Genomic DNA, 15,529 nt, shown 5'->3' with positions numbered 1-15,529 from the left:
GAGGAATGGAATGATGTCTTGGTGAAAATGCTAATATTTGTCCAAGAAGTTAAAGCAAGGGAGAGGAAAAGGGGGGGGGGAATCCCCAGGAGGGCTCCAGCCTTGGCTCCTTCATGGCAAATACTCATAGCACTGTTTATTCAAATGTGTAATAACAAGCACCAGAAAACAACATGCAACATTCTCCCCCCACCCCTGATCTGCAATCCCAGGAGACTCATGACTGTGATAGTAGAGGGAACTCATGTCCAGGAAAGGTCTTAGGTGGGCACTGGGCAGGGTTAGAGTCTACTGGGGTAAAGGGCAAGTACCCTACCATTGGCCTCCTGCAGTAGCTGGAAAACCAGACACCTTCTTCTACCTCAGGCCCCACTAGGCAAAGTGGTGGTGCCAGCCCTGGTTGGAGGGGGCATGAATCCCAAAAGGATAGCCCAGCCCTCTAGAGGTAATGAGGTGAAGTGGCCTTTCCTCTTAAAGTGTCCATGGAGAGAGAGGCTGTAGCCTAAATCAAGGCTTTTCTGGCCCAGAACAAGATAGCCTCGTGAAGAGAAGGAGAAAGAGCCTTCTCTGCTCTAGGGAGAGTTCTGGGCTAGGAGTCCTTAGCAAGAGTGAATATGAATATACTCCCCTTTTCTTAGCTTCAGGACCAGTTTCTAACTTCAGTCCCCAAATAAGAACACTTTATCCAGCATATTTTGAATGAACTATAAATGCAGACATAGAATCCAAAGAAAGTTCTAGTAGAAGCTGCTCACAGACCCTACAGGGGCTGGCCTGAAGACAAATGAAGGTCACCCCTTTGTCCTCTGTGTCTCTGGAGCCCATAAACAAAACTGTCTTGCCTTGTCCTTGAGTAGCCATGGGGACAGATCAGGACAGAGAGAGCATTTCAAACTTAGAAACACTTTTACCCTATCTCCTTTCTTCCCTCCTCAATCCCTTCCCCAAAATCTAAAAACAAAATCCAAAAACTTAATTCTTTCACTGAAGGACTCTGGAGCATTTGGGGATGCTTTTGACTTCCTCAGTCAAGGAAGCATTTGACTTCCTCAGTCAAGTGGGGAAACTGATACAAACAGGAAATGACTGACTTGAAGTCAAAGATCCTGACCCCTGGGTACCCCTGTAATGCACATGTTACTATGAATGATGTTCAGGGAGATGAAGAGGTTGAAAGGATTGAGTCAGTCCTGAGGAGACATTGGCACAGGGCACAGTCACCTTTGGGATGCTAAGCAGGCCTGTCGGCACTAAATTGGAAAATGGCTGGAGTCTTCCCTCTTTATCCTTCCCTGGGCAGCCCTATGGCCAGGGAAGACTGAGATGTTTTGAGCTGGGTAGAAGGCAAATGGTCCTTACCCAGGTAGCACTGACTCTTAGGGTCAAGTATCAGGAAGAGGAGACACACCAAAGACAAATATGGAACTGGGTCCCAAAGTGAAGAAGCACCAATAGCATCAGCCTGCCCTAGACTGGGAAAGGATAGAGGCTGGGAGAGATGAGGATACTGGGGAAGAATATTAGGCCAAAGGGAGAGGACACATCCTTTTGTAAAGATGAGAAGGGCAAGTATGAAAGAAGGATTCAAGAAGGATGGGGAAAAGAATATTGAGCCGTAAGGAAGGAAGAAATGGAGCCATCCATCTCTGTCCTGGGGCTTTGGGGCAATGTAGCCTCATGAAGGTCCTTTGGGCCTTTACAAAGCTTCTCTCTGGCCCCATAGGAATAAAAGGAAGGCCTGGACTTCAAAATAGATCTTGAATGCCTCAGACTCAGGAGGCTGGGGAAGGGAGATGGACAGAGAGGTTGGGGGCAAGGGGAAGTTCCTACACCCCACATTTTGTGTCCCAAGTGTGAGACCAAGCCCAAGAAAGACAGAGAGGAAAGTAGGAGTTTCTAGCATAAGTGGAGTTCAGAGTGTTGGTAGAAAGTGCCCCAGCCTAGGGGGTGGGAGGACTGAAGAGATATAAAAAACTCTATTGGCAAGTTGGCAGTCTCTGGTTTCTTGAAGTTGCAACTCAGTTGCAATTTATCTGCTCCCTGCTGAGTCTAAGCCTCATCAGGACCCTCTAAAGGGCTGTTTTCTAGGCCAGTTGGGTACCCTTTGTTCACACATGGTGGACTCTGTGGGCAGGCAAAGACCAGAGAAGACAGTGGGAAACACACTGAGCCCTGGGCTGACTGGAGATCAGATACAGCAACTAGATGACAGCCTTTGGGGAGGGGTCACCAAGCCACTGCTGGGGCCTCCACACAAGGGACTAGGGGTGAAGGTTACTCACTGATTTCCCTTTCCACCACTATTATTGAAGCTGGACAGGTTGTTGTAAAGATAGCTGCTAGGGACCAGTCTCAGGTCTCCAGTTTCCTGCCCCCAACCCTCACCTGCAACACAGGCTGGTTCTTGGAGGCTGTGAGGGCACAAGTACAACCCCAAGTAATATTCCTGGGTCCAGGCAGTGGACAATGAGCACTGAGCTCCTATTATCCATGAGTTCAGCAAGAAGAGTTTCCAACAGCTAACACCTGCCCATCAGTGTCTCAAAACTCAAAGCCCAGAAGATGGGGGAGGGGAATGGATGAGGAGGAAGAGGGAGGTCCTGGAAGCTGGAGGTTGTTGAAGAGGTGCTGTCCAGTTCGGGAGTAGCCAGGGGCTGTTTACTGCTTTTCCACTGCTCCCTGCTCGGCTGCACTCTCCTGGCTGGGACCCTGGCTCTGGTCCTGGCCCTGTCCATGCCATGGGGTCTCCTTGAACACAAACCAACAGTTTCCAGCCCACAAGAAGAAGTTGATAAAGCCGAAGAGCTGCAAAGACATCAGGGGAGTTTGTGAGAATAGTACGGGGGACATCATGGTACAGAGATAGGGGAGTTCTTCTAGTGCAGGGAGAGGTAGCAGGGGAGGACAAAGAAAAAGCACAGAGGCTAGAAAGACCAAAAGACAGAAAGCTGGCTATGGAGGCTGGGTTCAAGGCCATCACCTGATAAGGGAATCCCAAGTGAAAGTGTCTAACTCTGTCCACAGCATGCACCTACCACATAGCTTGGCCACTAGCATAGTCTGGCCGTGGAGCAGAGGAGCATCCATGCAAAGCATAGCAAGGAGCCAAGGGTCAGCTGGCGGTGCTTGTCACTGCACAGGTCGGGCTGTGTCAGGAGCACCTTCTGTTAGGTGAGCTGCCTGGAGCTGTCCAAGGTGCTTCTTCCCTAGGACCAGGGACACAGCCCAGGCTATATTCAAGTATTCATTCACAATATTTAAAAAAACTAACAGCAGGAAGGAGTTAAGAAAAGTGTACTGATGTCCCCAATTAATGTAGAAATGAATTATAAACAAGATGGACTGATGGAGGAAGAGGTGAATAGATACGTGATTAAAGCAGGTCTAGTAAAATGCTAATGGAGAGCCTAGGTGGTGAGTGTATGGGCATTCACCATAAAATTCTTTAAACCGTGCTGTATGTATGAAAATTTTTACAATAAAATGTTGGAGGGAAAAACCCATCAGTAGGGTTCTAGCACATTCTAGAAGGCTTCCTGGTGCGCCAGCCATTAAATATTTCAGTTGTGGGCCTTGGGAGATCCATTTTCAGAGCAGGGCTAAGGTGGTTGGGATGACAGGTAGCATTTGAAAAGCTTAAGGCCTTAGCTCTTTACCAATGATATGGATGCATCTCGAGCTTCTAACAACTAGATGGCCAAACATGCACATACCAGTTGGGCCTACCCCTACCCCAAAGCCCCTTTCCAGTCTGAAGGCCTAAGCAGCAATGAGCCTTTTCTTACTCACTCAGGGTATGCTCTCAGCTTGGAGCTCAGCCACAGCCCTATGCCCCATGCATATGCTCACATGTGCACACACACGCATAGTGTAAAACAAGCAGGACAGGTGGGAGCAGCACAGAGAGCATGCCTAGAGGTGGGGAGACAAAGAGGGAAATGGGAGGCAGAGTGCAGAGGGAGGAAGACACAAGAGGATAAATGGCTCTTGGGTTTCCCTCATCTCAAAATGCCATGTCAGGGTCAGCCAGGGGCCAGCAGCCAGCATCACGTGCAGGGTGGACACCAGCTGCAGGTGCAGGGGATACCAGCTCTGGGAACACCCTCTCTGTTTCTCTCAGCACCTGCCATCTGGGACAGGCACGGGCAGCTGGAATAATCTGCCCCACCCCCCAGACCCTTTCAGGAGCCACAGGTCTCACCACAGAGATGTTGGCCAGCCCCATGGAGGGTGTGGCTCCGGCACTGCAGACTGCATCCTCTCCGTGGCACACAGACATGGCTGCCGTCAGGCTGGATGGCCGTGTGGCCCCTTTGACATCAGTCAGGCCTTTTCCCCAGGCAGCTGCAGCTACCAGCCAGAAGAAGGTGAAGGAGACAGTCACACAGAAGTCCTGGGAAGGCCAGAAGATGGGAAATACACTCAGAAAGACCCTGGGAGTCCCCACTGCTTTTCCTCTTTTCCTCTGCCATGTTACAGAATGCAGGGGTCTCTTCACATCCTACCTAACATCTAGAGTCCAAGTCATCAGGGGAATGAGGGGCCCCTGACTGTTCTGAGAACCTGTTCACTGCCACCAAAGCAGTCCTGCCACTCAGTCTGCCCAGGCCCTCAGATCCAAAGTCAGGCAACAATATACCGATGTACCAAGGTGTCTGCTGGGCAGCCTCATTCCAAAACCCATACCCATTCACCCCAAGAATGGGGCCCAAACTCCTAGCTTTTCCTTTGATCATCATTGCTTGGTGACAACTGATGGCAGAGGACAGACCTTAGAAGGCAAATGAGATCCTCTAAAGGCACCCCTCACACCTGCATGCAGCTAACACTTATTGAGGCTAACTATATACCAGATACTTTACAAGCATTCTCATTTTATCACCAAAAAAAAAAAAAAAAAAAAATGAGGCAGGTATTCTTTTGTCCCTATTTTATAGTTGAAGCAACTGATTTAGAGAGACTAAGTAACTTGTGCAAGATCACACAGCTAGTAAGAGGTAGTGCTGGGATTTGAACCCAAGCCGTGTAAGTCCAGAGCTTGCTTCTTTATGCTGCTATTGTGCCTCCTGTGAGCAGGAGCAAGTGACAGGGGGTTGATAGAAGCAGAGGTTCCATATTTCTCTGGGCCAGGAACCCAAGGAAGCCTCCATGTATATCTTCCTTTAACCTCAGTCCCCTAATAAACATCAGTTTCTCCACCCCATTTCTTCTGGCTGTGCTCACTCACCACCAGCGGGAAGCGCTTGTTCTCCGTGTAGAGGTTGTGGAAGCGCAGGTAGACAACGAGGGCAGCCATGGTATAGAAGAAGGAAAAGATGCCAAGGGTCACAAAGAACTCAGCAGGGGCAGAGAAGTCCCCCATGAGGTGCATGGTCTTGGAGGTGGACTCTTCATCACAGAAGGGCATCTCATACTGGATCCGGTTCAACCTGCAGGGGGCAGGGGAGGACATCCTGAGTAATCCTCTCTCTCCCTGCCCCAGTAGTCCTGCTCAGTTCTCACCCTGAGACTCTTCCAGAGGTAAGAAAGGGGTCGTGTAGGAAGGAACGTTTCTGGAGGGAATCCTTAGGCACTTCCCAAAGATTCCTGCCAAACATCAGCCACCACCCCACACTCATCCACCTGCCTAGACATGTATTTTCAAGGATCACTGGGGCACTTTAGGTCACCACCACAATATATGTAATTCTTTTATTTCTGGTAGCCGAACTACCAGGCAGGTCAGCTTTATTTTGCTGCTAGAAAGCACAGGCCACAATGGCCACGTTAAGGTTGGAATCACTAATTCTTAGGTCTTATTTAGGCTCTCTAATGAGACTAAATTGGAAAAAATAAAGAGAAAAACAACAGTATGTTATATAAAGAGACGGTTAATCTAACTTGGGTGCTGATACCAGAAATTTCTGAAAAGCTAAGCCCTGTCCCCATTCTCCTGTGAACATTTAAGCTCCCTACTTCCTATGCTCCCCAACACCCAGAAAAGGTGATTCTTTTCTACCTCCTGGTCAATACCTTCTTGTATTCTGGTGGTACCAAGTGAGCATCCCACATCAACCCTTTAGGCACTAAGTACTTCTAAGCTTCCTTCCTTTAAAGGCAGAGCAGAGGCTGCTGAGGGCCAGAGAGACCTCTCCAACTTACTCAGACCCTTGTATGCCTCCATCCCAAACTGCATGGATTCACATGGTTTTGATGTGACCTGCTATTGGTTGTCTATGGACTGGAACATTGTTATAACAATGATCCGTGTTTCCCTTATGTTTTTCTCTGGTCAGTGTGTCTGAAATTGCTAAACAGCAGAAAGGACCCAAGTCTTATAATACTATTTGAATCTGGAGTGGCACATAACAAGTTGGTCTTTAGATTTCTGGAGGAGGAAAAGACCAAGCAGATCCTGCCAATCCAGTGAGAGACAATGTGCTGGGTCAGGACCAATGCAGGCTCACCTGAAGGGATAGCCGAATGAAACAATGATGGAGCTCACATCCTTGGCTTCGTTGTTGCAGCGAACCATTGCTCCTGTCTCCCCGCTGTAGGAGCCGCAGGACCCGAAGGCGAAAATAGCAAAGAGCTGAGAGAGAGTTGAGCCTCTTTGAGAGTCAGAAGACCTCAACCAGCCAAGGTAATGAATCAACCCCTCACTTTCACCAGGTGCAGATATTGAGGATGGGAATTGGAGGAAGTGAGGGTTCTTTTTAATCAACGGCAGAGACTCACTGTTTCAGGGAGCTGTGTTCATTGCACAGCATGCTGGACCAAACAACCAAATGAATAAGGGTGACTTTCAGGTGTCTGAGAGGCAGGGAGACAAAGAGACAGGAAATAAACAGCTTCCAGGTTCTTGACATTGGGCATGACATTGGGGACTATAGGTAACCTCCTTAAGATGATGACTAACACCAAACACCTGCAAGTGAGGCTTTTGAAAACTTCTGGCTCAAAGCTAGATTTGAATTTCCTCCACAAAGGAGAGGAACCCACAGAAATAGATTCCCCTGTGCCAACCTAGATCAGGCGCATCTGAAATGCTTTTCATTTCTCCTTTAAACTAGTCATCTGATCTTGTTTCCTTATTGCTAACTTCCAGTGGTTTCCTGCCTCCGTGGAGGTATAGCTCAAGGGGACAACTTCCACCAAGCCTCCACAGAGGGGCCATGCTGCTGTCCCATAGTACGGCCAGCTAAATTCCTCTTCCCTCACAGGCACATTTCCTTCCAGCAATAGCTCTGGCTGGGCCAATGCTGACAGTCCTGGCTCCAGCCCAGAGAAAACTACCCTCCACTTCCCTTATCAAACTCTACTATTTCCCTACTGGTGTTTCCCTTTGTCATCTGTTGATGCTGCCATTTCTCAGTGTTAATAACCAGAGACGTTTCAGATGACTTGAATTGTTTTCTCCTCCACTTTTCATCACATTTTTACAACACCTCCTGTCTAGAGTGAAATAAAATTTCCTCATCCTGTGATTTTCGAATTTCTTTCTGGGAAACAGGCTTTAGTTAGAAAAGGAGGTGAGAAATTGGAAACTCTTATCCTCCCACATCACCTGCTCAGGCCTGGTTTCCTGTGCACTTACCTTTGGCTTATATACAAAATCATTATTTTTAAGCAGTGAGCTGATTTTGTTAATTGTTCATTTTCTGTATGTTTCTCTGTTGACTCAGTGTCTTGAAAATTAAGCACCCAGAAGACAGCTAATCTACACCAGTCCTGCCTCCAGAATCTAGACTAGAGTTGTACGCACTTTATTTTGCTAATGCTTGTTAGTGTTATAAAGTGAATAGAGCCTTGGATTAGAAGTCTGAAAATCTTGGATCTACTCTTGGCACTGTCACTAATTAGCCTCTGATAAGTCACTCTGCCCTCTGAGTCTCAGTTTCCTCATCTGTAAAATGAAGGGTTTGGAGAAATCTAGAGGCCTAGAATTCTCTCATTCTGTGAGGGTAATGTTATCAGTGTGCTCTTGGCCGGGCTTGCCAACAGCTGTGCTCTGCCCCTGTGAGGTGTCCGGTGCCCTGCCTTGCATTGCCTGGCCTGGCTGATCTTCATGCTGGAGCCACTGACCTCTTTCTAAAGGTCAGAATGGGCACCTTTCTGTTTCCAGGAGGTTTATTCCAGACCAATGAGAATTGTCTTCATTTTTAAAAATATCCAGGAAAGTTGACAGTATAGCCTTTCTCCAATGACTACATAACCTCACGTGGGTTAAATTATGGAGAATTTTAGAGCCCTGTCTGCTCACCTTCTTGAAAGAGCTGGAGAGAAGTCTCTTGAAGCCTCTGCATCACCACTCTTTACATACTCAGACTTCATTGCCCCAACAGTGGAACTTCTCTAGCTTTTCCTCACAGGAATTCTCTAATCTTTTGTCAGCTCTGTAGCTCTCTGATTCCTCTTAGAAGTTTTCTTTATTCTGCTCAGCTCTGGTGCCCAGACTGGACATAGTTAGGGTATTACATTCTAGGGAGGCAGCACAGCTAGATATAAATTTACCCATTGGCAGTTAGTCAGTGAATAGCTTCTTAGAGTTTCCCTAAGAAAGTATTCATAACTTGGGGGCAGTGAACAGTCAGTCATAGTGCCCTCTTTTCACCAACACTCTCTTGACAGGCACTCCTGAATATGTACAAAAAAGTGACATTTATTAAGCATCTATTATGTCCTGTTCTAGTGTCCTAGGCATAATTATTTAGCAGTGAAGAAAAGGGGAAAAATCTCTGTCCTCATGGAGCTTATACTTTAGAGCTTCGATATCCAAAATAGTAGCCATTAGCTAAGCATGGCTATTTAAATTTAAATTCATTAAAACAAAATTAAATTGTCCGGGCACAGTGGCTCATTCTTGTAATCCTAGCACTCTGGAAGGCCGAGGCAGGTGGATTCTTTGAGCTCAGGAGTTCCAGATCAGCCTGAGCAAGAGTAAGACCTCGTTTCTACTAAAACTAAAAAAACTAGCCGGGTGTAGTGGCTCATGCCTGTAGTCCCACTATTCAGAAGACTGAGGCAAAAGGATTGCTCAAGCCCAAGAGTTTGAGGTTGCTGTGAGCTATGATGCCATGGCACTCTACTCAGAGGTACAGAGTGAGACTCTGTCTCAAAAAATAAATAAATAAATAAAACAAAATTAAATTAAAATTTCAGCTCAGTCATGGTAGTCATATTTCAAGTGCTCAATAGCCACATACGATCGGAAGGTATTATACTAGACAGCACAGATTATAGAACTTTTCCATCATCATCAAAAGTTCTGCTACATCTAAATGTTAGTCCTGAGGTTCTGACAACCCTGAAACCTGCTTTCTAATTCCTCAGAGGATAAAATACCCATAATGACTTCAGTATTAACTTTTGTATTTTGATTATTTTAAAGTCAGGAATCTCTAAAAATCTTATATGCTAATTTTTTATTTACCGGAATATATGTTTAAATCTGAGCACTACACAACTAGATGGAGCCAGATAGTTTGCTATGTAAATACGGAATAGGAAAATCTGAGGGGAATCTAACAGGTTCACAGAGCAGAGAAACTAAAGGGAACTCAGAGATTATCAAGCCTAGTGGTCTCATTTCACAGAGATAGAAATGAAAGCCCCCAAAGATTAAGTGATTCCCAAAGTCACATTTATTATAGCTAATGTGAGAGCCAGCCTTAGAATTCACATCTCCTGATTCCCTGTCCAGTGTTATTTCCTCTTCATTCATTAATTCAACATCTTTTTTTGTTTTAGAGACAAGGTCTCATTCTGTCATCCAGGCTGGAGTTCAGTGACAGGATCATAACTCACTGATCCTCACTGATCATAGCCTCAAACTCCTGGGCTCAAGTGATCCTCCCATCTCAGCCTCCCAAGTAGTGGGATAACAGGTATGTGCCACCACACCCAGGTGATTATTAAAGTTTTCTGTAGAGGTAGGGTTGTGCTATGTTGCCCAGGGTGATCTTGAACTCCTGGCTTCCTCTCGCCACAGCCTCCCAAAGTACTAAGACTATAGATGTGAGCCGCCATGCCTGGCCATCATTTATTGAGCATCTTCCTTGTGTCTGCTGCTGAAGATATAAAGATGAATAATACCTCACTCCTGTTCTCAAGAATTCACATCAAGAAGGGGGTGTCACATTAACACAAAGAAATAAATGACATCACTGAAACCCTGTGTCACAGAGCTATTAAGGCTAAACAAGAGATCTCTACCATGTGCACTGAGGATAACAAGGAGGGAGGGAGTAGCTCTGTGCCCTCTGATGCAGAAGAAGAGAAAAGTACCTTCCCCTAACCCCCTCCATGGCTCCTAACCCTCCACCTTTCAGCACCAGATTTGCTTTCTTCCTTAACTCTGCCACGTGACTGAGCCAGAGGGAAGAGAGGGAAAGAACTGAGACCACCCCTGTTACCAAGTGCAAGACTCCAAGATGAACAAACTGGCGATAAAGAAGAACAGCAGAGGCAAGATGAGGCCCTGAGATAAGGGAGAATTCAGGAGGTTCTGGTGTCACCCAGGCAGCCCTCCTCCTCTTGGAGCTGCACTGCTTGAGACAGCAATAGTCATAGTCTGCCCTCCACTCCTTCCTCCTCCTGCCTCTGTATCTCTTTTGCAAAGATGTCAGAATAATTTTCCCAGTTTAAAGATGAGGCTCCACTTTGGTGCTGACTTGCTCGCTGGTGATCATCTTAATGCCGAGCATAGGGAAGACAAGTTCTCTCCCCAGATCCAATCTCTCCTCAATTATCTCTTTGGTTTTATGGACTCTGATGGTGTTCTTTCAAATTCCCTACACTTATTGAAATAACTTATTCTTCTTACAAAGAACTCAGACCCAAATAAGTGAGTCTGGTGGCCCCAAGGTGATTATTGATCAGGGGCACACCCAGTTAAAGGTAATATGACTTCTTTATAAGTAAATTAAAATAGCGATTAAGTCACTCAGAGATTCTTTTGTACCTTACCATCAAACTGAGGATTCGGCAGTGACATCTGAATAATCTCACCAAAAAGGACAAGTCTTGCTGGACAGTCTTCATGAAGGGGGAATTTAGGAGAAAGGAGCAGGAGGGAAGGGAACCAACACTTACTGAACACCTCCTAGAGCACGAGGCTCACTGCAGTCTTCCAGAATCTCCAGTTTTACAGATATTACCTCCTATAATCTTCCCAGTGAGCCTATAAAATAGGCCTTACCCTCATTTGCAGATAGGGAAACTGAGACCCGTAAAGATTTCATCTTACCCAAGGTTCCAGGGCTAGAAAGCAGAGAGGAGTGAATTTACACCACAGCCCATCTGACCTAGAACTTTGTCTTTTTCTTTTTTAAAAAATGAGTTCTCCAATAATTGGTTTATCTCCAGGTTATTTTGCTACCTTAGGATAGACATAGTGAGATTCCAGAATTAGAATTGAGGTAAGATTAGTTAATTTCTCAATTTTAAAAAGACACTCCAAGCCAAGCTCCTGACTAATAAAAGAATAACATTACTTTCTTTTTTTTTTTTTTTGGCATTTTCTTAGTTATTGTGTTAAGACATTTATATTCTACACCTAGTAAATTTCACATGTAACATTATTTTCTTTTCACAAGGATTCTAGTAAAACTTTTGCTTTTCGGTAATAATGACAACTAAAGTTTTCAATTACCATTACAATAACTGCAAGATTTATTTTTTTCCTTTTTTCCTTCTCCACTTAGGAGCATTGGATCCCTCTGAGCAGAAAATGAGTGAAAAAGCCAAATGACAGGTGTGGTGCCTGTAGCTCAATCAGCTAGGAGGCCAGCCACATATACCAGAGCTGGCAGGTTCAAATCCAGCATAGGCCTGCCAAACAACGACAACTACAACCAAAAAATAGCCAGGCGCTGTGGCAGGTGCCTGTAGTCCCAGCTACTTGGGAGACTGAGGTAAGAGAAGCACTTAAGCCCAAGAGTTTGAGGTTGCTATGAGCTGTGACGCCAAGGCACTCTACCCAGGGTGACAGCTTGAGACCTTGTCTCAAAAAAAAAAAAAACAAAAACACAAATGACATTTACACTTGCATTTCTGGGGCTAGTGCCTATGCATGTTTATGTTACCTCATCTGCAAAGCTTCAAAGCAAGTGAAAGTCATGTTCTGAATTCAGGCTACCCATAAAAGCAATAAAAGCAAATTATATCTCCTTATGATGCTACCATGTAAATGAAGGTCAAGTTCAGAATCTAGCCTAGGCCCCATGAATATAGAATTTAAAAGAAAGGGGACTCAGTTTTCTTTTTTCTTTTTTTTTTTTGCAGTTTTTGGCCGGTGCTGGATTTGAACCCACCACCTCCAGCATATGGGGCCGGTGTCCTACTCTGTTGAGCCACAGGCACCACCTGGGACTTAGTTTTACAAAATCCCATTTCTAACAACTTGAAGATCTTGAAAGTCAAACAGGTCTTAATTCTTAGGGCATCAGGGAGCAGGACGCTGGGAGGAGACTGGATCCTTTCGGAAGGCATTGCCTTGTGCAGCCTTTATAGAAATGTTGGTAGTCGTGGGGATGGGGGGAGTGAAAGAAAAGACAGCATAAATGAAGAAGGAAGCCTTTCAGAATCCCCCTAGGGAAGATAAATCCATGGTCTAATAGCCTCATTGTTTCCCTCATCCCTTGATAGCTTGTCTCAAATTCTGTTAGATCCATTTGTCTAGTTTAATTATAAAATTGTTCTCTTTCACTTCAGGTTCTGCTATGGATCGTTCATAATGGCTTTCCTAGTTCTGGATGGCAGTCACTCAGAGCCTTAGTATTGCTCTTACTACTTGAGTGGTGGGTCAGAACAGGAAAGTGGCCAGAAGTGAAAGAGTTCAGACAAGAGTTGACCCAACTGCTCTTGAGGCAGTAGGGAAAGTGGAAAGTCCCCCCCAGGTCCTGGAGTTTGCACTTGGGAGCTCCCATACTGGACGGACAATCCCAAATGCACTATTGCCCCTGAATTCCAAATTTGATGATTCTCATCCAAACCATGATTTAGGAATTGGTGACACAATGCTCATTCCTGCCTTCAGTGAGTTGACAGCCCTTTAGAACTCAATCCTTCTCATTAACAGTAACATTCCCTAGCTGAGTTATTCACACACCATTTGATATATGGACTGTCTAACTTATAATCTCTTCTACAGTATTACACTAAATACCCCCCAAGTCTTTGCCATTTGAGAAAGTGACTGCCACTGTCCACACCAGGAGGCTTTGAGTACTGAAGAACAGAGAGCACACCAATGTCTCAAAGTATCAGTGAAGCAAGGAGGTGGTATTTCCACTACCAGTGGTTCTCAACCTTCCTAATGCCGCAGCCCTTTAATACAATTCCTGTTGGTCACGACCCACAGGTTGAGAACTGCCGCACTAGATCCTAATAGGGGAAACTGAGGACCTAGACAAACGATTTGTTTCCAAGTCACAGGGTAAGTCTAACGTGGTGCCATATTACAGCATGCCAACCCAGTTAGAGTGTAAGGAGACCCCAGTGATGATCAACTTCTGACTAACGTTGGAAACTGAAATCTGGAGACGTGACTTCCCAAGGTGACACTGCTGGGAAAGGCAGGTCTAGATCTGGAACCCAGTGCCGGGGGGTTCCTAGATTAGCGTTCTATCTTATTCTGCATGCCACATCTTAGCCATCCTGTGATTTTTATACTATCTTATTTTTTCCCCCTTTTATGTATTCCTAGAGCCATGAGCTGGGTTCATTCATTCATCCATTCCCTCACTTATTTACAGGAACCCAGATTATTTCAGTGACCTCAGCAGGGAATTGCGAGTTGGGAGCCTCTTCCCTGAGTCCGCCACCCCAGGATCATCCAGGTGCTAATCGGTTTGAGGCAGGATGGTTTCCATCGCCTGCCTCCTTCCCTCCTTTGCCCTCCGCGCTTTCCTTTTGGTAGAGCCGACCTCTTCCCCCTCGTCCTCCCCCCCCTCCCGCCACCAAGTAGTGGTATGTGCAGGATCAGAATTCTGGAAAGGTTACAGCCGGGTCCTCTCGCCCGAGTGAAATGTGAGCGCCCTGGGCAAAGGCTCCTTGCACATAGAAGGACCGAATCCGGGACTGTACAGGCCTCGCTCCTCACCCTCCTGCCACCAAGCCCAGAGAAGCTGTCCTAGTCCTCCCCTCCCCCGCCCACCTGTCACCGCCCCCCACCCTTCCGCAGTGGCCCAGCCTCTGCACCTTCCCAGCCCCCACTCTGGCCACATTGCTTCGGGTCAGCGTCACAGCCCAGGCTCCAGAAATAGCCCGGGGCTGGAGCAGCGACTCACCCACTGGAGAACTTTGATGAAGCCTAGCGGCTCCTCCAGCCGTCGCCAGCGCAGCCCCACTAGCAGGCGGTCCACCTGCAGAGACACAGCCGGCCTGGGGTCAGGGCGGTGGGGAACCCCGGGAAAGCACCGGCCCCTTTCTCCCATTCACACCCGGGCCAGGGCGCAGAATAAGGGTGAGGCCCGACCCCTAGAGGGAAGGCGAGAGAGGCCCCGGGCGCAGAGCGAATACCTGCTGGCGCGGCGGCTTGTCCGCGGTGCGGCTGGAGCTTTCCGTCGAGGACATGCTGGCGCGGCGGGACTGGGGCGCAGCGCCGGGGCTCGGGTCCCTCGCCTACAGGCTGCGCAAAGTGCGGTCGAAGTGGGGGCTGCTGGCTCGCGGCAAGGCAATGGAGCGGAGCCGGAGCGCGAGCGGCCGTCGGCGGGCCGGGATCCAGGCTGCTGGCTGGGTCTCGGGGACTCTGCTGCTCGCGCTCGCTGGGACTGTGGCCGCCGCTGTTCCCCACCGGCAGCAGAAAGCCCCCGAATCCGATTCAAACTTCTGTCAAACTCGCAAGCAAATTTGGCAGCGGAGTCACGTGGCGTGCACTCCCTGGCCCTTCTCCCGCCCCCTTGGTACTTTTCTCTGCTCGCAGGGCGCCTTAAAGGGACCTGTGGCTTCTGTGATCAGCTCCGCCGCGAGGGGGCTCAGATTCTTTGCCAGAATCTCTGGGGTCGGTCCCGGTTGAAACACCCCGGCGGCTCCAATCCCAGCGCGAAAGTCTGGAGCTCCAGGATGCACTTGTTATTCCGTTGTATTTCCCTGTTTTCATAGATTAAGAGCTGCTCTGCGCCGTTTTTCTCCTCTTCCATACCATAATACTCAGAACTTAAAAGATTTTCCTAAGGCATTATCAGCGCTAAAATAAGGTTCTAACATATCCTTGCCTCCAAGATCTCCATAACAGTACAGACGAAAGGGCAATAGAATATGAACTGCTCACTTTTCATTCTATCTAGATAGGTATTGTTTTAATTTTTTAACAACAAAAGACGTTTGCATGTTAGTCATTTAAAAGTTATTAATCTTTAAATCTTTTATTAAATAGTAAACTTAAAATGGCCATCACCATTTAATGAGTGAAATTAAGTCTTTGAGGAATGGGACCGGGCAGCAAAGATGTAGTTTGTATTGGAAAGTCGACGTTTTTGCATTTTGATGACTTTAAATCATTCTCTAATTTTCAAAGCGTTTGGCAGGAACATAAATGTAAGTAAGT

At 46.9% G+C, this 15,529-nt stretch overlaps 1 protein-coding gene across 1 annotated transcript; it reads right to left on the bottom strand.

Moving 5' to 3' along the window:
- Window positions 1-107: 107 nt before the first annotated feature.
- Window positions 108-14,801, bottom strand: SYPL2 (synaptophysin like 2). Its single transcript, XM_053591433.1, has 6 exons — window positions 14,503-14,801; window positions 14,271-14,345; window positions 6,447-6,571; window positions 5,228-5,429; window positions 4,202-4,393; window positions 108-2,805 (listed from the first exon to the last, which is right to left on the bottom strand). Exons 1-6 carry the CDS (start codon window positions 14,554-14,556, stop codon window positions 2,659-2,661), a joined length of 795 nt encoding a protein of 264 aa, XP_053447408.1. The 5' UTR covers window positions 14,557-14,801; the 3' UTR covers window positions 108-2,658.
- Between the last annotated feature and the right edge of the window lie 728 nt (window positions 14,802-15,529).

The sequence above is a fragment of the Nycticebus coucang genome, chromosome 5 (genome assembly GCF_027406575.1).
Source record: "Nycticebus coucang isolate mNycCou1 chromosome 5, mNycCou1.pri, whole genome shotgun sequence".
Lineage (NCBI taxonomy): Eukaryota > Metazoa > Chordata > Mammalia > Primates > Lorisidae > Nycticebus > Nycticebus coucang.
Note: the sequence above shows the minus strand (reverse complement) of the source record. Positions and strands in the feature narration are given on the sequence as shown.